The sequence below is a fragment of the Camelus ferus genome, chromosome 6, assembly GCF_009834535.1.
Source record: "Camelus ferus isolate YT-003-E chromosome 6, BCGSAC_Cfer_1.0, whole genome shotgun sequence".
Classification (NCBI taxonomy): Eukaryota; Metazoa; Chordata; class Mammalia; order Artiodactyla; family Camelidae; genus Camelus; species Camelus ferus.
The window spans coordinates 19,307,510-19,330,692 of NC_045701.1; the positions used below are offsets into that span (position 1 = coordinate 19,307,510).

A 23,183-nucleotide genomic window follows, 5' to 3' on the forward strand; every position below is an offset into this window, starting at 1 on the left:
ATGTATCCCAAGAAAAAGAGGCCTTAAGCAAAACCAGAAGGTGGAAGCAAGAGAAATAGGCGCCTATAGCCACTGGTGGTAGCAATAGAGGCACCCCCCTCCTCAGCCTGGACCAGGATTTAAGTGCCTGACATGGGGATGGGGGGTGGGACGGGTGTAGACATCAGATGTCTAAGTCTTTGAGACAATCTCTGGAGCAGGATCCTGCGAAAGAAGAGCAGAAAGGGAGCGAGGAGCTCCTGGCTGCAGACGGGTATTTGTAATTGCCTGCATGACCCCCCAAGTCCCAGGGGACAGGAGTCGTATGGGAGAGCCCAGACCTAGAAGCTTTGCTCTACTCTCTTGAAGCTAGCTTTCATCCTGAAAAAATTATCTCTCCTGTGCTAGTTGATCTGTTGACATGTGACGAAATTTCATTCTGTAATTAATCCCAACAGTCCATAAGAACATAGCTGCCAGAGGTCCTCCGTGGAGGGCAGCGCTTCACAGCCCTGCAGGGCACCCCCGGCCGCAAGTCTGACTGGGTCAGGCTACAGGCTTGTTCCTGGTGGTCTTGGGCTGATGAGGCTTTGACTGTGCCCTGGGCTGGATAAGGGGCAGCCCCATCTGAGACCTGGCTGGGATGGGAGGGAACAGCTGGGAGGTGCACCTCAAGCCTGGAAATGAGAGACTAAGCCATCCTATAAGACTTTTCCTAGCAAAAACTCAAGACAAAGGAGAGAATCAGTTCTTTGTTGGAGTAAAGTAGGAAGCTACAAATGAGTAAACGAAGCTTGGAGGCCCTCAGATGCTCTGGAGTATTCTTTGGGGGGTGGGACTATATTGGAGTTGTAATTTCGTAAGCAGAGACTCAATCGTTTTTGGAGGAAGAGGTGAAAAACAGAAACAGTTGGTTCAGTCATTTGTATGGTTAGTAGGGCTGTCATCTTTTGTAGTACACACTGTCATGTTACAAAAATAATAGTAATTGTGGTGATGTGATGTTTTGGATTTAGACACAGATAGTCCCACAAAGGCACTGGACTAGAAGCCAGAAGACTGAGCTTCTACCCAGCCCAAGGCAGCTCAGGGAAAGCCAATGTCTTATCAAGCACATCTAAGGGATGAGAGTCCTGCCGAGCCCCACAAGGGGTGGATTTCCTTGGCAGAAATGACCCCAGACCACAGAGCCATTAGCTTGGATCCTACAGCTAAGTCTCCCTTGCTAGGATTCCAGGTGTACCCAGCAGTCTTAAATCAAATTAGCTTTCCATGTTGTATTCCTGGCTAAGGTAACTTGCACATCCAGGTAAACTCTTTTATTTCTCTGTAAATTATTGCCATTTTCTTTATATTTTTAAATTTTACATTAAGAAAAATTTCAAACACACAGAAATAGAGGAAATAGTATAATGAATATATATAACATTATAGACTAGATAATGACTAGTATGAAATAATCATTAACCTAGTTAAATCATTTATCAGTATTTTCCCACATTTGCTTCACTTTCCTGCACTTTTAAAAGCTAAAATATTTTAAAGCAAATGCTAGAGCTGAGTCATTTCATCCCCACATACTTCAGTAGGGATCTCTGAAACATATGTAACCTTCTTACATAACCACCATATTCTGCTTAGTATTTATAAGTTTCTGTGATCCAGGTTAATGAGAAATTAATGCATTCTTAGGATGCCAACAAAACCAAGTTTCTGACTCTCAGGCACAGTGACCTCACCTAAGGTGAATGCCTTACCTGAATGACTCTTCTGGTCACCAGGATCTCTCTGTCTGAACGTGACTTTAACGAACTACAACAATCCAGGTCCCTCACTGCTCACATGCACAAGTCTATACACGCGTGTGTACACATGCACACACTGTGCACAGACAAACACACACACAGTAAAATGAAGCACAGTAAAATAGTCAACGTAGAGGGGGGAGTACAGCTCGGTGGCAGAGTGTGTGCTCAGCATGCAGGAGCTCCTGGATTCAATCCCCGGTTCCTCCACTAAAAATAAATAAACAAATAAATAAATCTAATTCCTCCCCCCAATAAATAAGTAAATTAAATAAAGAAAAAAATGGTAAATCTTGTTTAAAAAACCGTCACCATAGCAATTCTGGTAGGCTCTCAAGATAAGTAGGGATGCTACCTATGCAGAGAACACAAAATGCCAAAGTAGCATCTATGCTGGCTTGGAGGAGAGTAAATGAGAACATCAGAGACGTAGGAAAGTACCAGCTTGTTGGGAAGGGAACTAAAAACCGTAAGGTACCACCACCAACAGGAGCAGCATTTCACACCAGAGCAAAATTCTGCTGGCTGCACCTCCTCACTTCTATCTTAGTGTGTAAGACTCTCATTTATCTTTCCCAGTCTTCCCCATCATACCCAGTGACCTCCTCCTGACCCGTGGGTCCCCAGGGCAGTAACTTCATAAAGCCCTTCTCTTTCCCTTCCTTTCTCTCCATCTTCTCCACTTCCACAGCTCCCCAACACATGCCTCTTCTACTAGCTCCCAAACGTCTTAATTTTAAAAAAAATGAGGGATATATTTCTTCTGCCTAAGACATGTTCAGCACATAGCCCAGTATCTGGTTTTTACCTCTGAACGTTTGTGTCCTCCCAGAATTCACAAGTTGGAATCCCAATGCCTGATGTGATGGTGTTAGAAGGAAGGGCCTTTGGGCGGTGATAAGGTCATGAGAGTGGATGAAGGGGATTAGTATTTTTATAAAGGAGAGCCCCCACAGCTCCCTGGCCCCTTCCACCAAGTGACGATACAGCGAGAAAGGGCCAGCTGTGAACTAGGAAGAGGGCCATCGCCAGAGCACAACCATGCTAGTGCCTTGATCTTGGACTTCTCAGCCTCCAGAAGTGTGAGAAGTAAACTTCTCTTGTTTATATGCCACCTGGTCTGTGGTACTTTGTTATAGTATTTATGACATACAACATTTTAACATCTTACATATATAACATTTTATAACTTAACAGCCTGTTAAATATTGGTTGGACAGATGGAGGATGAGTGGTTTGAATGAAAAGGTAATACTTCAAGACCTATGTGAGTTTTGATGGAACTCTAATGTGACATTGAAGGACCATTCGCCAAAATGGGTAACCAGTCATAACAAATGGCTGCTCACCCAGGAGAAGAGAAAAGTGAGAATGTTACACACATACCTTCCCAACCACCATCACCAACCACCAAGCATAAGAAGGGAGAAAAACGTCCGAGTGAAAAGGTGATGGGCACTTGGCAGGGACAAATATTGACCCCATCATTTTCTAATTGTGAGACTCTGAACAAATTACCTTTAAAATTTCATTTATCCCATGTGCAAAATGGGGATAATAGTGTCTTCAATGCACGGTTGTTATAAGGATGAAATTAAATGATGAATGTAAGGTTCCTAGCACTGTGGTGGACAAATACTGGGCTCAAAATACTGTCATTTTTATTACATGATCACATTCATTATCATTAAGAAACTCTGGAGGGAACCTGGGAAGTTATGGCTCACTTGTGAAACAGGCAGGCTAAACACTTACCCAAAATCAACTTCAGAGAAGGATGGCAAGATGGAATATTTAAGGAGAAAACTTGACAAATTAATATAATTTTTGAGGAGTCACTAGCATGTAGATAAAAGGGAATTGTTTAATGTTATCCACCTTGAGACCTGAAGAAACCTTTACCAGGTTTCCAAAGGAGAAGCAGAAATAAGGGATTGGAATGTTTTGTGAGGCAATAAGGAACTGGCCCAGCAGCAAAAACAATGGGTGGGGCCAGCTGATTCCAGCCGGGGGAGGGAACCAGAGGGCCCAAGTGACAGCTCCTGGAAAGGCAGCAGACGAGTGGAGGGTGTGGTCATCACATTTCTGAGTCTGGATTTCTCAAGAGGAAACAGTGCAGTTCTCATCGGGAAGGTGGAGACCTGTGCGCTGGGGGAATCTGGGCAAGCGGTATTCAGACATCAGGCAACCATGGAGCTGACATCCATGAAGAGAAGGGGGGAAGGGGACTAACACTCATCTCACCATGACTGGGGCAAGTCATGACCCAGGCACATTATCTCACTGAAGTCATCACAACCCAATGATTGAAGTTATTACCTCCATTTTACAGAGAAGGAAACTGAGGCTCAAAGAGATCTTGTAATTCATGCCAGTTTGCTCTGCTAGTAAAAGGGGGTGGGGAGGGGCTGTCCCAGACAACAATGCCCCAGACAGTAGGCTGAAGTCTTCCATGGCTCTGGCTCCTCTGTGCAACAAGAGCTTGTTGAATAACTGCTAGTGCCAGGCACAAGGCCAGGTGCAGGAGATACAGCGGCAAGCAAAGATAGAAAGAACCCCCTCTCATGGTGCAGAGTCTAACAAGGGAGTTAGAGGCAGCCATTAGTCAAATAATGCCACTAACGAAAATAAAATGACAAAGTGAGACATTAGCTCATGTAACAAATGGACTCATCCAGACTTGGGGTGCAGTGCATGCCATGGGGAAGAGTGGCTCCAGAGTTTACCTAAAATTAATCAGGTAAAGGAGTGGTGAAGAAAAGCACTCCAAATAAGGCACCTGCACATACAAGGGCTCTGGTCACGGCCTCAGACAATGCAAGTTCAGCGTGGCTTCTGTTCATAGTGACTGAGCCGGGGGTGTGGGGAGGCTGGAGACACAGTCAGATTTCCATTCTGAAAAATCCAATGCAGTTTAACAGGAGCCATTGGGAGGCTTGGGCAGCCCCAAGCAGAGCATGCTGGTGGGTTCTGGGACCCCAGCTGCACCCCACCTACATGAGGACAGTTAGGCTGCCATATTAGTACATCAGGAAGCAGGGATTGATGGACCCAAGTAAAGAGCCTGAATCCTCAAGCATCTATGCTGGGAAGCAGCTCACTGACATGTTTGAGTGATCAGGTGGAGCGAGTACGCAGTAAACTCTCTAACAACACTTCTAACTAGCGATGGTTCTAGACCAGGATCAGCAAACTACAGCCGGAGAGCCAAATCCAACCAGCACCTATTTCTGTGCAGTCCACAAGCTAAGAATGTTTTTTCACATTTTTAAATGGTCCAAAAAAAAAAATTCAAGAGACAAATATTTTGTGACACGTGAAAGTTACATGAAGTTCGCATTCCCATAAATAAAGTTCTATGGGAACACAGCCATGCTCATTCGTTTACTACCGTCCATGGCTGCTTTCACAACACAGCAGCAGAGCTGGGTAACTGCCACTGACACTAGGGTATTGTTGCAAAGCTAAAATTATGTATCATCTGGCCCTTTATAGAACAAGTTTGCCGATCCTTGGGCTAGTCAGAAGAGCCCATAAATCTGAGCACGTGGTCAGACAACTGACAAATGAGCTTTAGCGAGAACAAGTGCAAAGTAATGCACTTTGGGATAAAAATATCCAAACTATTCATAAAATGAAGACAGGGCTCTGAGCTGTGAGGTCACAACTCAGAACTAAGCACAATGACAAGGACTAAAGGCAGCTAGAGTAATAGTATGTGAATTTCCTGCCCTAAATTTTAAGAATTAGTACATGATGGATGGCACTAGTGATCTAAAGACTTCACAGGATGGGGGACTGGGGAATGATTTCAGAAAGACAAACTAAAATTCAACTGAGAAGAAAGGCTACATCATTTTGCACTCACTTGAAAGTTACACGGAGATATAGAGATCAACAGTCTGCATGTAATCTAGGGAAATAATCGTGATAAAGATTTAGAATGTGTGGTGTGTATCAGGACTATTGGGGGATGGGTTATCATCTAGAATTCGTCTTACTCAACTTAACAGTTCCAGGGCCTCATTTAATGACTGACATATGATAAGCATTCAAATAATAGTTGTTGAAGAAAAGGGAAGAAGGGAGGAAGGAAACGAGGGAGGGAGGGAGGGAAGAGAGGGGAGAGAGAGAGGGGAGAAAGGGGAGAGAGAGAGGGGAGAAAGAGGAGGAAAGAAGGAAGGAGGGAAAATGGGCAGCATCTATAGGGTTTGAAGACTGTATAGGAGTTAGCTAGATGCCTCCTGTTTCCCAGCAGGAAAACAGGAGCACAAGCGGCCAGGAAACAGTATCACATAAAGCTCCCTGTCACCTTTGCTCTAGCTCCAAGGTAACCTGGTATCTCATATCACTGGTCCTGTGAAGGGGACATCCAGGGCAACAGGAGCGTTGTCTCCTCCAGGATCATTAAGTTATTAACCACACAGTGATTCACTCAGTCTCTGGGGAAGGATTACGTACACTCATTTCCCCAGCCTGGTCCTCAGGGGTCGTTTCTATACCTGCAAAGCTACAGAACTGAGCTTGGGACCTTGGTGGCTCTAACAGGGTCACTAGGGGCCCAGCCTGGGTGTGGCTGACCTCCCTTTTGGACACCACTGACCTCTTCCTTTTCAATGTAACAGGAGTCAACGTCCAGAGAGTTTCCTGAGAACACCCAGTCCAGAGTGCTGCAGGGCCCAAAAGGAACAAGGTGTCTTTCTCAGGTAAGATAGTCTCCCCGCCCAGCAAAGACTCAGCCAGGGTTCAGGGACCTGAATAGTCAGGGTTCTGGGATCTATTCTCACCGTGAGGTAAACTCATCCCAGTAAACCCAGCGTCCCATGTCCTGAGAATCCCCTGCAGCCCAAGCAAACCAGGACAGCTGGTCACCTGCCTGACGGCTTCTTCTTTTGCAATAGGCTTGTTGGGGAGGGGAAAGTTCCCTCTCTACCCATCCTGAGTTTGTGTGGCTGGACTAATAATAGAATTGACATAAAACAGATTAACAGGAGAAAAAGACACAAATTTTAACTCATGCATATGGAGGTCCCAGAGAAATGGGCTCTAAGAAGTAACCAAAGCAGGCAGTTTTTATACTTTTTTAGACAAAGAAACGATAAATTTGTAAGGAATTGACAGCACAGAGAAACTTGGGTTCTGGGCACCCAGTTAGTGAAGAATCTAAACCCAGTTTGGGCTTGGGGTAGTGAGTGCAAGCAGTAACGTGGTTTGTTTATATAGGCTTCTCAGCCCCATTCCCTATCTTTGGTGATAAGGGTGTCCCTTCCATCTCCACACACAGGGGGTGCACCTTTCACATGAGAGGTTTATTTCCTGCTTTCAGGGAGACAGAAAGGAGAGTCAGAGTGTCCTTTCTTACACTGGCGATTTCTCAAGTAACTTTAATTCAAAATACGCCTTTGAGGTGGCCTACCCTGGGCCCTAAAAGACCTCTTATACTACTGTTCCCCAACTTCATGGGGACCTGCTCCGGAATTTCTGCTACTTCAAGCCCATCACCTAGAATGTGCAGAGTGGCTCCTTCTGGGTCAGGGGAAGGGACAGCATGGGCTGGGTGGGTCACTGGGGACAGAGGAGACCACAAGACTGAGGAGGAGTGGTTCCCAAGGAACCTCAACTGTTGGAGAATCAGATGGAGGACTCCTGCCTTTTATTGAGTGTCTGTATGTGTTTCTGTATAGATAATGAGGATTAAAAAGTACCTAGTATAGTGGAAAACTTGTGAGATTTACTATGTTTGGAGACAGGGAAGAACCACTAAAGGGAAGGCTGCCTTAAACCCTATTTGTAAGTGAGCAGAACGTGAGTTATTAAAATGTAAATAACAAAGAGGAGAGCCAAACTTTGTTAGTCAGTATAAAACAGCTGTAATAATTACAGTAATTTATATCTAATGACCATGTAGCATAGTGATTACTAGGCATTACTGGGTCGTGTGCATCATACATCAAGATCTTTGTGATTAGGATACTAAATTCTGCTCAGTCATGTGTGTGCTGGTCGCTTAAAATCATTAAAGGTAATTTAGGTTGGCTCAGTCTTGGGTTTTTTGCTTCAGGGAATAGAGAGTTAAATAGCAGGTGAACTTGTTTCATTTAATTCTGGGAGGACCAATACAAAGATGATTTAAAACAAATTAATGCCATCTTTATTTATAAAGGAATTCTGGGAAAAAGTCAAAGCACTTTGTAGATTTTAATCTAATTAATCCTCACAATAACCCTGGGAGGGAATTCTTACACAATGGACTTCATTGTTTAAAGCCACCAGTTGTCAGAGGACACAAAAGAGTCACTTTGTCTGCAGTTGCTTCTCCATCCCAGCTTCATTCATAAACATTATAAAGTTCTTTGAAATAAATCTAGTATAAATATAAACTGACTACCAGTGTATTATCATCTCCAATCATTATGAGACACACTGATCTCACCAATAAGAATTTCTTAGAAAAGACTTTATACACCAGCTTAAAGAAATAGAAATGTTTGTTAGAGGGGAATTTAAAGTTACAAATGAGCTATCACTAAAATATCTTCATTTATTAATCCACGAGTATCTACAGGGTTCCTGCTCTAAGCACGATGTTAGGTGCTTTGGACACAAACACGGCTTAGGACAGACATAAAAGAATTGTAATGGTGAAAGGTGTGTGGTGGTGATTTGGAGGTCTAAGTGAGTCAAAACACGTTAATAAACCAAGGACAGAGTGTAGCAATCCTAAGTAGGGACAGACACGAGTGGAGGAAAGTTGATGACCAGCATTTGCCTGTATCCTTGCTTTGCATTTTGGTTCAGATGGCATGGTCTTAACAGTTCTCACTAGTAAAGTAAGGGAGGGAATGTTTTCACATGCAAAGTCACCCTGGATTCTTACAGTGTCCCTATGAAATAGGTAGGACACCTATGATTTTCCACTTTCTACAGACAAGAAAATGAGCTCTCTAGCAGTGGTACACTGCTAGAGGTCACAGTGAATGGCTGGCAGAATCAGAAGCATAACCAGGTTCTCCAGTTCTCACACTGCCCTTGTCTCTGATGAAGCACTTCCAAAGTCAGCCTTCCACCCTCATCTTCAAGCTCTCCTAGCCCAGTCGCTGCCTCCAGACCCCAGGACTGGCTTGCTTAGTACTTATACCACCGTCCCAGCGGGGATCTCCTACTCCCTCTCATTTCAGCCACACATGGTTAGAGAAATCCACAGGAAGTTTAATTTCAAAACTAAGAGAAGGCAAAAACAAAAGGAGGATTTATACCATAGAGCACAGGGAACTATATTCAATATCTTGTAGTAACCTACGGTGAAAAAAAAATAATATGAAAACAAATATATGTATGTTCCTATATGACTGCAGTATTGTGCTGTACACCAGAAATTGACACAACATTGTAAACTGGCTATACTTCAATAAAAATATATATTTAAAAAGAAAAAGGAGGAAAACAATGAATTTGATTGAGTGTAGGTTTTGACTCACAGGTTGGTGACAGGGTAGATGGTCTCCAGGGCCAGGGATCTTCTCTTTGATCCCCTCCCTGTCCAAGAAGGCAACCACCTGTCCTTGGGCAATCTATTTCTGGTCTTTCTTCTCTTTCCCTAGAGGAGAGGTTAAACTGAATCTCCAGCCACTCTGTTACTAGAGTAATCGATAGAAAGAAGAAATCATTACACTCACCATAGTTGGGTCTCACAGCACTAACCCTTGTTGATACACATCCATTAGCTTTCATCCCCTCCTGAAAAAGATGAGGGAACACATTCCAAAAACATCCTATGGGAACCTCCAACAGCCACCTACTCCAATGGAGAAAAGTGTTCTTGGGTTGGGGAATATACAGCATTTGAACTTGTCAACCAAGTAGACGAAGCACATTTTCCCATATTTCAGTTTTTTTAAACTTTACCACTTTTTTCCCCTTCATTTCTAAGAGGATTTCACAGGATGATGCTGAGGTCTCCAGAGGCTGGCAGATCTCTGGTATATGAAACAGGGATCTCTCCTAGCATGCCCCAAGAAGTCTAGATGCTTTTCTGCAGATCATCCCATTTATGTGCAGAAAGAAACCAAGAGGGGCAGCATAAAGTAATGGTTAAGAGCTTGAGCTCTGAAACCAAAGTGACCTGGAGTTGAGTTCCTGCTGTGTTTGCTAGCTGCACAACTGTGGCCAACTTACTTAACCTCCCTGAGACTCCATGTTTCCATCTACTTAAAAAAGCAGCAATAGCTGACATTGATTGAGCACTGACAATGTTCTAGGAACTTCGTATGCTAAGTTCTACATGCTTTACATGCATTCATCCTCATCATCAACTGACAGGCCCTGTGAAGGCACCATTCTCATCCCCATTTCACAGGTAAGAAACTTAAGCACGAAGAAGTTAAATAGTTCACAGAGATTATATGACACTTAATGGTGAAGCCAGGACTCATATACAAGCAGTCTGACTCCAAGACCTATGCTTTGAATCACTACCTTCTTCAGAGTGATGTTGTAAGGATTAAATGAGCTAAGGTAAATCAGGTCCCTTGCAAAATGCCTGGCACATAAACAAGTCTTAAGTAAATGTTAACTGTAGTATTATTTTTAGCACTGTCATTTGTTCCAAGAGCTATCGGGGCCAGAAAACAGGTTTTGACACAGGATATTTTGTGTCTCTTCCAGTAAACTGCCCCAAGATACGGGTCGTGCAAATGAACTGACAGGCCTCTGCTATTACCTAAACAATCTGTGCATTATGGGTTACCTGGTTAAAAGAAATGCTAAATGGTTGGCAAGACTTGTTCCATTTGCCCACATGAAAAAGCTCTTCATACTACAGCTAGGAAGTATGAAGTCTTTTATAAAAGAATGGCATATTGAGCTAGCAGAATTGCAGGCAGTACTCAGATTATAAATGAGTTATGTTTCAAAAGTTTGTCTATTGTTATAAACTCTGAATACGTACACATAAGGTTGAAAATGGTGGTTACATTCCAAGACTATTCACAGAAGTCTATTTAGTAAGCCCATTTTAAAGTTCAATGATAGAACTCCTGCCACTAGCCTAAGGCAGGCCTAGGAACAAGAGCCCGTGAGATAAAATAATAAGTGTCTTTCCTGGTACAAAGGAAAGATGATATAGAGTATATTAGTTATCTATTGCTGCATAACAAATTACCCCGTAACTTACTGTATTAAAATAATAAACATTTATTACTTCACAGTCTCTGTGTTGGTGATCTGGGAGTGGCTTACCTGGGTGGTTCTGCTCAGGATCTCTCACGAGGTTTCAGTCAGCATTACCCAGGCTGCAGTCACCTGAAGGCTCTCCTGGGGCTGGAGGATCCACTTATAATATGAGTCACTCATCTGGCTGTTGGCAGGAGGCCTCAGTCCCTCATCACACAGGCCTTTCCATGGGTCTGCTTGAGTTCCTCACGATGTGGTAGCTCTGACTTCCCCCAGTACCAGTGATCCAAGAGTGAGAACAAGAAGGCAGCTGCAGTGCCTTTTATGACCTCGTCTTATAAGTCACACACTGATACTTCTGCCATATTCTGTTCATTATGGACCACAAGCTATTCATTAAGAGCAGCCCACATTCAATGGGAGGGGGAATTAAGCTCTACCTACTGATGGGAAGCATATCACAGAATTTAAGGATGTATCTTAAAAGCACCCTGTAGTTTTTGTTGTCCTCTCATTACTCTCCCATGGTACTCAGCATACAAAAGAGTAAAATTAAATTGGGGTGCAGAACTACATCTTTTCCTGACAAAGTTCACTGTAAATACCCCCCAAAAAATCCATGCTCTTGCCTCATCTTGTTTTGAAAACATCTATCCTCATTCCTTAAATGGAATCTTATGTGCAAAATCTATACTAAAGAGTGACTGCATTCTTGAAATATTTGCTTTATTGATTTCCATCTCTCATTAGTAGAATTTTAGGCAATGTAACAAACTAAAGGTAAAAACAACAAATAAACTATTCCCAAACTGAGTGGATTAAGTTATTTGGGATTAAGGAAGCAACCTTCAGGAAACTTCCTCCATTATCCTGGTTATTGAATATTCTGGGTCTAGGGAACTATGGGATCTCTGATCCAGGTTTCCTAACCTGACTCCCAGGGCTCCAGCTCTGCAGGAATATTGTGGGTATTAAAAAGAGAAGGACTGCCCTGGATCCCAAAAGCAGCTGGTGCTCTTGCACCAGAGGCATGCGAAAGATTCTAAAGTGTCATCTGCATTCAGAAGAAAATGATGTTTTCGTATGACATTTTATTTTATTTTTTTATAACTTGAAATTTGGTAATTCATGTAGACTGCTGTCAAAACATACACTTACAAACACTGGATAAGTGGGAATTTGCACTACAATTCAACTCCATGTAGGAGCTAGGGGCTTGACCTATGAGTTCTTCTAAAAGTGTTGGTGTTTTCAATCTTATTTGAGTTTTAACCCCATTTGACATATGATAAAGGCTAATGAATTTAAGGAAATACATATGCTCACAGAACTTTGCATGTAATTTTAAGTCCTCCGAATCTCCTAAAACCCATCCAGAGAATCACCTGAGAAGGGGTTGGTGGGGCTTACTGTCATTTCATTTTGTCATGAAAATTTAGATGTAAATTAGAAGCTACTAAAAACTTAATTCTTTTTATTTCTTTTTAAAAAGAACCAACAGCCAGTATAGAGACCTCTACTAGATTCTCTGGGCTTGGGTTTAATCCATATTGTAAATACCTAGGAGGCAAAAGGAACGTGGCAGTGAGCACACAGAGGACAACATATATTTGCAGGAAAACAATAGTAAATACAAAGCAGGACACGGAACTGCTGACGACCACAAACCTTGCCCTCTACAACTTGACTGTGCAGTGAATTTTGCCAACTTGCCAGAGAAGCAGCAACTCGAGGAGAAAAAAGCTACTCGGTTTCCCACTTCGCAAGAAAGCGCTAGCTCGTTTTCTGCCGAGCATCTGCAACCAAGATCTCAACCCAAGAGCCTCGAGGCCCTCCTTCGCTGCAGCGAACTCCCGGCAGCAACGCCCAGCCCCGTGTGGGCGGGACCGCTGGAATCTACCCACTTAGCCCGAGGACCCCAGCTCCATCCGCTCAAGCCTCCCAGCCTCGGGAAGTGGAAGGGCCGCGTCGGAGGCTGGGGCTTCTCGTGTGAGTGCCCCCTCGGCGGAGGCGGGAAGACGAGGACGCACCCAGGCGCCCGGCGCGGAGCAGGGCGGCGCGGAGCAGGGCGACGCGGCGCGCGCCCCTGCCCCGCCCCTCGTGGGCGCCCCAGCCCGGCGCCGCCGGCCTGCGTGTCCTCGCGCCCACCCCTCCCTCGCGCGCCTCGCCCGCGGCCGCTCGGGCGCACGCGCGCGGCCTCGCGCAGGGCGGGGACAGGCGGCGGCTCACGGCGCCCGGCCCCGAACCTGTCAGACCTGGGCAGACGGCCTGGAGCTGCGGGCGCCGCGGGCGCCGCGGGAGCGAGGACGGCCCCGCTCCTCCGCGGTCCCGGGCCGAGCTGTGCGAAGCGGCCCCGCCGAGCCGGCCGAGGGCGGGGAGATGAGCGGCGGCCCCGCGGCTGCGCCCCAGGTAGAGCGCTGCCCCCTTTCGGAGCCCCGGCGCCCCCGCCGCCCGGGGCTTCGGGACTCGCGGGCTCGGTTGGGGCGCCTTTAATCGATAATGTGTTTCGTTTTCCGCAGGATGGGGAGGGACGCGCGGCAGGGCCACCGGGAACTGGCGCTCGGGTGAAGTAGGAGCCGCCGGCCGGCTGCCTGCACCGAGCGGTTCGGCGCCGCGGCCGCTCAGCCTCTGCCATGGCCGGGTCCGGCGCGTGGAAGCGCCTCAAATCTCTGCTGAGGAAGGATGATGCGCCGCTGTTTTTAAATGACACCAGCGCCTTTGACTTCTCTGACGAGGTGGGGGACGAGGGTCTTTCTCGGTTTAACAAACTTCGAGTTGTGGTGGCCGATGATGGTGCTGAAACCCCGGAAAGGCCTGTTAACGGGGCGCACCCGGCCCTCCAGGCCGACGATGATTCCTTGCTGGACCAGGACTTACCTTTGACCAACAGTCAGCTGAGTTTGAAGGTGGACCCCTGTGACAACTGCAGCAAACAGAGAGAGTTGCTGAAGCAGAGAAAGGTGAAAACCAGATTGACCATTGCTGCCGTTCTTTACTTGCTTTTCATGATTGGAGAACTCGTAGGTGAGTTGTGTTGCCAACTCACTTTCCATTTACCTTGCCTGGAGGGTCTTTGTCACTTGATTTGGGGTTTAAACTTTCTTTTCAGGACTTGTTATTTAGCAAGGTACTGATCTGGTGATGTAAAAGGCCACACGGTTCCAAAGTGCAGATCAACCTAGGTACAACATAAACTTCCAGAGATAACTTTGACTTTTTGATCTAGTGCTCCAAACACTGTGTCATCTCCTATAAAACTAGGGACATTATCTCCATTGTATATCATGTAACATCCTCTTTAAAAAATAAATCTAATAAAAGACCAAGTTAATTTTTGCAAAGTTTAAAATAGTAAATGATTCTAAAATTGCAGAATCATGAAATTTTACAGTGTAACCCTTACTGAACACCTGCTCCACCTTTTTTTCCCCCACACACAAGAAATCCAAGGGCCCAAAGGTTAAATAAGCTGTGAGGACTTATTAGGTGGGTAGTTGAAGAGTCCCACGGTCTTTATTTTTTTCCTCTACATTTGACTTAAGTGGTCTTACTATTTCCTTTTGTATTTATAGCCAAGAGATTTGCAAAATTAAATACTACCAGCTAACCTCAAAGTTTTTCATTGGAAGGATTTGAAAGCCAGAGGGCTCCCCCAGGTTTCATGAACTTGGTTTTATCTTTCATTTTTTAAATTATTCAAGTTAATACATTCTTACTATAAAATACATTCATAGTTTAGAGATTAATTTCACAGCCACATTAGTGTAACCGCTAACTTCTCTTCGTGACAATTTACAAGGTGACATTAAAGCAGGGAGATTATTCTCCAGTGTTGTCTCTTAATGATGAACCATGGTGAGAACAGAGGTGACAGTCCAGATTTAAGATGCTGTCTGGAGGTTATGTACAGGAAAATCATATACATTTCCTACTTCATTACGTACCACTCCTCCCCAGTGATCACTTCAGCCATGCTGGCCGCCTTTCTCCCTATGACTCACAAAGCTCTCTTTCTGCCCATAAAGCCTTCATACTGGTCCCTGTACCTCAGTGGCTTTCAAACTTTTTTGACCTCACTATAGTAAGAAATACAGAACATTATGACCCATGTAAACATGCATAATGTACCTATGTATGTGTGTACATCCACCTACAGATAGGTCTAAATATAACTGAAACAAAAGTTTCATTTCATGGGATGTGTTCTACTGTTTTTTACAATTATGGTCTCAGCCCACTTAATTGATTTCATGGTTCACAAGCCTGCAGTTTGAAAAACTGCTTTACATAGACTGCCTTTTCCCAAATCTTCTCTTGGCTGGTTTCTTGTCATTCATGTCTCATCTCAAAAGATACCTCTTAGAGACCTTTCTGACTGCCTAAAGTTAACCTTTCTTCTCCCGTGTTCTCTCCCCAACTTTAAAAGCCTTCAGCTTCTGAGATGACCTTCTTTGCATATTTGCTTAATATTAGCTTCCACTGAAATATAAGCTGAATTACCAGCACCTAGCACAATGACTAGCACAGAGTAAACACTTAAAAAATTTTTGTTTGGTTTGTTCTTGTTAGAGAATTATAAATGCTTAAGCTGCCTAACTACCTCCTCCGCCCTCAAAAAGAAAAATAAGAAAAAAAAATGCTTAAGCTATAAAGAAATAAAAGACGAGTGAAGCTGTGACCAGATAAGGCATGGTCTCAGCAGACTAAGATTCAATGATTTGCCCAAATTCACACAGCTCGAATATTGACTCGTTTGACTTAGTGATTCTTGGAGTTAATATTTAATATTTGAAGTTAAAATCACATTAATTAAAATTTCCCCCTTAAAATTAATCTAGAGTTTACACCTATAAAAATTACTAAGATATAACTGTCCTGACTTAAGATTTTTGAAATCTCCTGTTTGGTAAATGATGTTTTGTGAAAGCTACAATAAGTATTTCCTTTTGAACACTAACTTCATTTTCAGATATGAAAATCTTTTGTTAAACAATATAGAGATGTTGGTACTTAGGATAGGCATTAACAATATTATTCAGAATGTTACATTGAGTTAAATTACAGCATTTGTTAAAGTGTGTCAAAAGTTCTTAGAAATAAAGCATCTTATGTAGGAAGTATGGAGTAATTTTTTTAAATGAAATAATTTAAAAATCTGAAGGAGGAGACTTGATTTTGAATCTTGGGTTTGCTCAAAGACCACAGGCAAGGTCTATTCTTCTTTCCATTGAACAATTATTTTTTGAATGCTTAACATATGCCAGGCACTGTGCAGTGGTGCTCTGGATATACAGTGGATAACAAAATTATTATGATCCCTACTATCTAAAACATTTAATCTAATGTTTGAAGGATATTATATCCTTCTGTAATGAAGGACACAAATGTTAAACAAACACGCAAGTAAATTTAAAATGCAGATGGTCTTAAGTGCTGTGAAAAAAAAAGAACAAGATACTATAGGACATAGTAACCAGTAGGATATGGTTTATGTATGAGCCAGGTACAGTTAAACCAAAAAAAGATTAGTAGGAGTTACTCAAGCAAAGGGAATGGAGAAGTTTTCCAAGCAAAGAGAAAGGAAGTTCAAAAGTACTAAAACCTTCAAGTCTTTAAAAGGACCTAAAAAGAAATCCAGTTTGGCCAGAAGATAGCAAGCAGGAGGGCAAGAGGCAAGGGGACCAGATCAGGGAGGTCCTTATAGACCATATTAAATGAGTCTAGTCTTTTAATTCTAAGTACAACTGGGAAGCCAGTGAAGGCTTTTAAGTGGAGATTGACATGATAGGATTTATCTTTTTAAAAGATTACTCTGACTCTTATATGCAGAATGGATTGGAGGGTACGGGAATGGAAGCAAGCAAATTTTTGCAGAAGTCCAGACAAGAAATGACTATGACTTGAACTAGAATGGTTGGAGAAAAATGTATTCATTGAGAAACATTATAGAGATAACAGTGACAAAATTGGCTAATGGTTTGGAGGTGAGAGTTGGTAGGAGAAAAGTATCAGGAATGATTCTGAAATTTCTCACCTAGGCAGCTGAGCGTATGGAAATGTATGTCATTTATGAGGCAGGGAGAAAATACAGAGCAGGATTTTTGGGGGTGTTTTTTTTTTAATTGAAGTATAGTTGATTTACAATGTTGTGTTAGTTTCAGGTGTACCCAAGTGATTCAGTTATACATATACACACGTATTCTTTTTCAGATTCTTTTCCATTATAGGTTATTATAAGAGATTGAATATAGTTCCCTGTGCCATACAGTAGGTCCTTGTTGTTTATCTATTTTATATATAGTAGTGTGTATAAATTAACCCCAAACTTCTAATTTATCCCTCCCCCCCACCTTTCCCCTTTGGTAACCATAGTTTGCCCTCTATTTCTGTGAGTCTATTTCTGGTTTGTAAATAAGTTCATTTGTATCATTTTTTTTTTGGTTCCACATATAAGTGATATCGTATGTTTGTCCTTCTCTATCTAACTTACTTCACTTAATATTATAATCTCTAGGCCTATCCATGTTGCTGCAAATGGCATTATTTTATTCTTTTTTATGGCTGAGTAATGTTTTTTATGGCTGAGGTATATATATACCACATCTTCTTTATCCAGTCATCTATCAATGGACATTTAGATTGCTTCCATTTCTTGGCTATTTTAAGTAGTGCTGCTGTAAGCATTGGGGTGCATGTACCTTTAACAGTTATAGTTTTATCCAGATATATACCCAGGAGTGGGATTGCTGGATCATATGATAACTCTATTTTTAGTTTTTTAAGGAACCTCCTTATTCTCCATAGTGGCTGAACCAATTTACATTCTCACCAACAGTGTAGGAGGGTTCCTTTTTCTCCACACCCTCTCCAGCATTTATTATTTGTAGACTTTTTAATGATGGCCATTCTGACTGGTGTGAGGTGATACTTCATGGTAGTTTTGATTTCCATTTCTCTAATAATTAGTGATATTGAGCATCTTTTGATGTGTCTGTTGGCCATCTGTATGTATGTCTTCTTTGGAGAAATGTCTATTTGGGTCTTCTGCCTATTTTTTTGATTGGGTTATTTGTTTTTGTTTTTGATATTAAGCTGTATGAACTGTTTGTATATTTTAGAAATTAATCCCTTGTTGATCTCATTGTTTGCAAATATTTTCTCCCATTCTGTAGGTTGTCTTTTCATTTTGTTTATGGTTTCCTTTGCTGTGCTTTTAAGTTTAATCAGGTCCCATTTGCTTACTTTTGCTTTTATTTCCATTATTCTAGGAGATGGATCAAAAATAATATTGCTGCAATTTATGTCAAAGAGTGTTCTGCCTATGTTTTCCTCTAGGAGTTTTAGAGTATCTGGTCTTACATTTAAGTCTTTAATGCATTTTTAGAGTTTCATTTTTAGGTGTTAGATATTATTCTAATTTCATTCTTACATGTAGCTGTCCAGTTTTCCTAGCATCACTTATTGAAGAGACTGTCTTTTCTCCATTATATATTCTTACCTCCTTTGTTATAGATTAATTGACCATAAGAGCATGGGTTTATTTCTGGGCTTTCTGTCCTGTTCCATTGATCTATGTGTCTGTTTTTGTGCCGCTACCATACTGTCTTGATTACTGTAGCTTTGTAGTATAGTCTGAAGTCAGGGAGTGTGATTCCTTCAGCGCTGTTCTTCTTTCTCAAGATTGTTTTGGCTATTCAGGGTCTTTTGTGTTTCCATATGAATTTTAAAAAAATTTGTTCCAGCTCTGTGAAAAATGCCATTGGTGATTTGATAGGGATTGCATTGAATCTGTATATTGCCTTAGGTAGTATGGCCATTTTAATCATACTGATTCTTCTGATCCAAGAACATGGTATTATCTTCCCATCTGTGGCAACAGAGCAGGATTTAAGAATGGGTTCAAAGGTTGTTTTATACTTGTTAAGTATCATATGTATGTGAAATAGCCAAGTAAAGAGGTCTAGTGAGCTGTTATATATAAGTCTATAGTTCAGAAGAGGGGTCAGGATAGAGTGAGATACAGTATGTAACACCATAGGAATGGAAAAAGTATCTAGAGAGCCCAAGTCTTGAGGAACTACAACTTTAGAAGTCAGGCAGAAGGCAAACAGGTATCCCAGAATTCAAAAGAGTATTTTAAAGTGGAAATAAATAAGTTGAAGCTGCTGAGAGGTCTAATAAGATAAGAACTAAAATATCCTTTGGATTTAGTAACAGTTATTCACTGCTTTAACAACTGCATTTTACTGGGAATGAAAAATCTTGAAGAATGAATGCAGACTTCCAGGTAAAGATGGCAAATGAACTTATGCTTCTAGTAGTACTCTCTTAAACTACAACAAAGGGATTTTAAAATATATGTATATATCTGTATATACATACAGATATTATATATCCATATCACATATGGATAATGTATGTACACATATATGTGTATGTGTGTATGTATCACCACACAGATGGGGAAAACTGGAGAGGAGACAACAGCAATACAAACTAGAAAAGAATCAGATGAGCGAGGTAACTGGTTTAACACTCCCAAGAAAGCCAATTCCTGTAAACGAGCGGTAGGGGAAGCCAAGAACCAATCCAGTGTACACTGATGCATCAGAGACACCTAGATAACTTACTAAAACACAGATGGCTGGACCAGAGTTTCTAATTAAGTAGGTCTGGGGTAGAGTCTGAGAATTTCCATTTCTAACAAGTTCTCAGGACATGCTGACTCTGCTGACCCTGAGGATCACAATTGAGAACTGCACTAGAGAACCCTAAGTAGACTCAGAACTGGTTGTACCAGGTACCCCTGTAAGTGTGGGTAAAGAGGAAGGCTAAGATAAGGAAAGCTCATTAAAACCTATGTAAGAGCCAGTCAGATATAATAGTATAATAACAGACTATGTATCCACAGAGATAAAAGATCATGAATCCATAAAACAAGAACAGGCTAATTTTTAAAAGAAATTCAGAGTAGAGAAGGGAGCTTTTGAATAATAAAAACATAATTTTTTAAAATTCCAAGTACATTAGAAGATGAATTAAGGTAATATCTCACAGAACAGAGCAAAAAGATAAGAGGATAATGGGAGAAAAAAGGCAAGAAAATTAGTATGTTAGTTCAAACTCCAAATAATAGGAATTTTAGGAATAGAGAGAGCAGAAGGAAAGAAGTTATTAGCAACATAGTTTAAGAAATGTATGTCCCCAGAACCAAAGGGTATACAATTTCAGATAGAAGGAGTCAACAAAATCCCAAATTCGGTGAAAATAAACCCACACCAAGGTACATCGCTGTAAAATTTCAGAACACAGGGAACACACTTATTGCTTCTGGCAGATGCATTGGTAAACAATTGCCTCTGATTATTTTTTGACACTCACTGGAGTTTGCACCAGGGCCAAGCTCCAATTCAAAGCCAATAAAAAGAGCCTTGCAAGTTTAATCTCCCAGGGAACCACCGGACAGGTCAAATAATGACAATTCGCTGGCATTGGGGCTTTTAAGGAGCTCAAGCCCCATCCTATCCCTTGCAGTGGCTTGCCAGGCTGAGGTTTTCACTGTGATTGCTGCTTGTTAGTTTTTAAAGCTACAGTAGAACTGAAGAGGAGGAGATTGGTATAAGGCAAGTTAAAATTTCACTGAGCTCAGATTCTTACCAAGATTCAGCTGTTTTTCTTGAATAAATGCTACCTATATCAGCCTTTGGCTAATTTCCAGAATTTTGAAAACACTAATTTGGACAATTTTTGTCTATGTTCTCATGGCTTTCATGGAGGAGATGACTTTCAGAGGTCCTTACTCTGCCTTTTTTTTTTTTTTTTGGCTGGTGATCACCAACATGTGGCTCTTTAAATTTAGGTTAACTAAAATTAAATAAATTCAATTCCTTAGTTGCACTAGCCGTATTTCATATTCTCAAAAGCCACATGTGACTAGTGGCTACTCCATTGGACAGCACAGATAGAACATTTCCATCATCTCAGTTTTATTGGACAGTGCAGCTTTAAGGTACTGTCCTCATTTTATAGATGAGTAAACTGAAGCTCAAAAATGGTAAGTAACTTGCTAAGAGTCTCTGATATTTCAAAGCCACCAAGCCTGTGTTTTCTCTCAGTAACTTCCAGCTTTCTCATGTCAGGGAATACAATGCAAAATGACGTTTGTATAGAGCACACTAGAGTAAATGGCTGTAACCACAAGATCACCAGCCCCAGTTCTTCTGCTGCCCTTGGCTCTGCACACCCATCCCAGGAATAGGGGACTCAGTGGCTCAGCACACTTCTGTGTCACAACATCCTGATCATGAAGTTCTGCTATATGTTATAACAGTAATTCTCAGTGTGGTTCCAAGGCTGGAAGCATCAGCATCACCTGGGAACATGTTAGAAATAGGAATTCTCAGGCCCCATCCAGACCTTACTGAATAAGAAATTTGGGGAGTGGGGTCAAGAAGTCTGTAGTTTGACAAACCTTCCAGGTGATTCTGATACACATAAAAGTTTGAATACTCTGTATTATATTATAAAAACTTATTCAATGGATGGTGATAGGAAAATTGGTTGACAGTAATGGAAATACATATATAAAGTACATAAATATAAATATACATATATACACATACACACCCAAATTATGAAATGTATTATGTACACTATTATTATATACCAGAAAACCAGTATAAAAATTGTACTTCTAAATACCATCTTTTATCCCTCTATTAGGAGACATTGCTGTTTATATCTAAGAGAATTGGGTTAATTTTTATCTTCTGTTTTGAACTAATGAACATTTTATGAATTTCTTCAGTTTAATTTTATGTTCAAACCCTCCCAAACAAGTGAATACCTACCTTTATTCAGATTTATTATAATATTATAATATTTAGATATGATACTATAATTTCACTGTCTAATAGTAGACTTAGTACGTTGAGTAAAAACTGCAGTGCTAAAACACAAAATTTCTCTTTGTGTTAGCCCCCAATTTAGAGGTTCTGAATTAAGGCCATTGACTCCTCCAAGAATCTATTCCTAGAAATTTACCTTCCTACTAGAAAAATAATATGCATATTTAATATTTTGCATAAAACTTCAGGATACCTTGATTTAATTGCAATAGAGTAAGTATTTAATTAGAAGTTCATGTTTTGTAGGATGTTGCATATCTTTGGTTTGATTGCTTATACTTATTATTTTAATTAACTTAGTCCTTTCTTCTCATCCTTACTCTAAGGTGGATACATTGCAAATAGCCTAGCAATCATGACAGATGCACTTCATATGTTAACTGACCTAAGTGCCATCATACTGACCCTGCTTGCTTTGTGGCTGTCTTCAAAATCACCAACCAAAAGATTCACCTTTGGATTTCACCGCTTAGGTAGGTAATTGGGCATTTCTTTTGGTTTATAAAATTTATGGTAAAATCACAATGAACTATAACCTTTGATTATCTGAAATCTTTCTGGTGATAGCCCTGTTTGAACAAAGTAAATGAAAATGGATGAAAAAGATTTATTCAGATATGTATCTTCCAGGGTGCATTCAGTCCAGTCAGCTAAGTAGTTCACACATGTAAAATTTTATGATAATCATTAATCTTTAAATGTTGTTCCTTATGTCCTGAAGATGTTGTCAGAAAAAAGTTTACCTTCAGTTTATTGAACGAGGCAAAACCATATAGATTTAATTTGTTAGTGAGCATTAGCTTCTTTCTTTCACTTCAGGTATTGTAACTAAGCTAGTGCAGCCCAAATTTTAAGCATTACTATAATGTGTGTAACATACCGGCTGGCTGACCTTCATTGTGACCATGGTATCAACATAACTGTAAATGCTAACAAAGATTCTTTGCTTGACCAAACTTTTGTCCACCTCCTGAACCTTCCCCCAGGCCCATCTGTGTACGTCCTTGTAAAATCTAATTTTAGCAAGAACCTTGCTAAGCTAATTTAACAGAGCCCCTACTCTCAGTATCTTACGGGTTATCCCCAGGTGATATCTCATCACCCAGGCCTATCTTCAGCAAGACTTCTGTTAGGTCAGTTTAGCCAGACTACTACTTACCCCTGATATTTCCTGTTAGTAATTATCCATCCACTGACTCTCACCTGCTCTTTGGCTCTAAATTCCCACACGCTGTGCAGTTTTCAGAGTCGAGCCCAAACTCTTTCCCCCACTGCAAAATTCCATTGCGGTGGTCCCTATACCTATCTTAATAGCTTCTCC

The 23,183-nt window shown here is 41.5% G+C and overlaps 2 protein-coding genes across 6 annotated transcripts in view; one reads left to right on the forward strand and one right to left on the reverse strand.

The window, feature by feature from the left end:
• LOC106731167 overlaps positions 1 to 23,183 on the reverse strand; it is a 74,594-nt gene that overhangs the window by 901 nt on the left and 50,510 nt on the right. Inside the window, exons 3-6 of one of the 4 annotated variants that reach the window (XR_004320477.1) lie at positions 11,022 to 12,515; positions 9,461 to 9,521; positions 9,263 to 9,381; positions 2 to 1,994 (exon numbers count right to left, since the gene is read on the reverse strand). Coding sequence is in view for 1 of the 4 variants with exons in the window: in XM_032481276.1 (XP_032337167.1) it covers positions 14,129 to 14,133 (5 nt within the window). In the remaining 3 variants the exon portion in view is untranslated. Of the gene's footprint in view, position 1; positions 1,995 to 9,262; positions 9,382 to 9,460; positions 9,522 to 11,021; positions 12,516 to 13,975; positions 14,134 to 23,183 lie in introns of those variants that run through there. The other 3 variants (XR_001367575.2, XR_004320478.1, XM_032481276.1) reach the window with 3 other exon arrangements.
• Positions 12,880 to 23,183, forward strand: part of SLC30A4 (solute carrier family 30 member 4) — a 32,604-nt gene continuing 22,300 nt past the window's right edge. The window contains exons 1-3 of one of the 2 annotated variants that reach the window (XM_032481275.1): positions 12,880 to 13,364; positions 13,475 to 13,979; positions 22,189 to 22,335. In XM_032481275.1, the coding sequence (XP_032337166.1) occupies positions 13,589 to 13,979; positions 22,189 to 22,335 (538 nt within the window). In that variant the 5' untranslated portion in view covers positions 12,880 to 13,364; positions 13,475 to 13,588. The remainder of the gene's footprint in view (positions 13,365 to 13,474; positions 13,980 to 22,188; positions 22,336 to 23,183) is intronic. The other variant, XM_032481274.1, reaches the window with a different exon arrangement.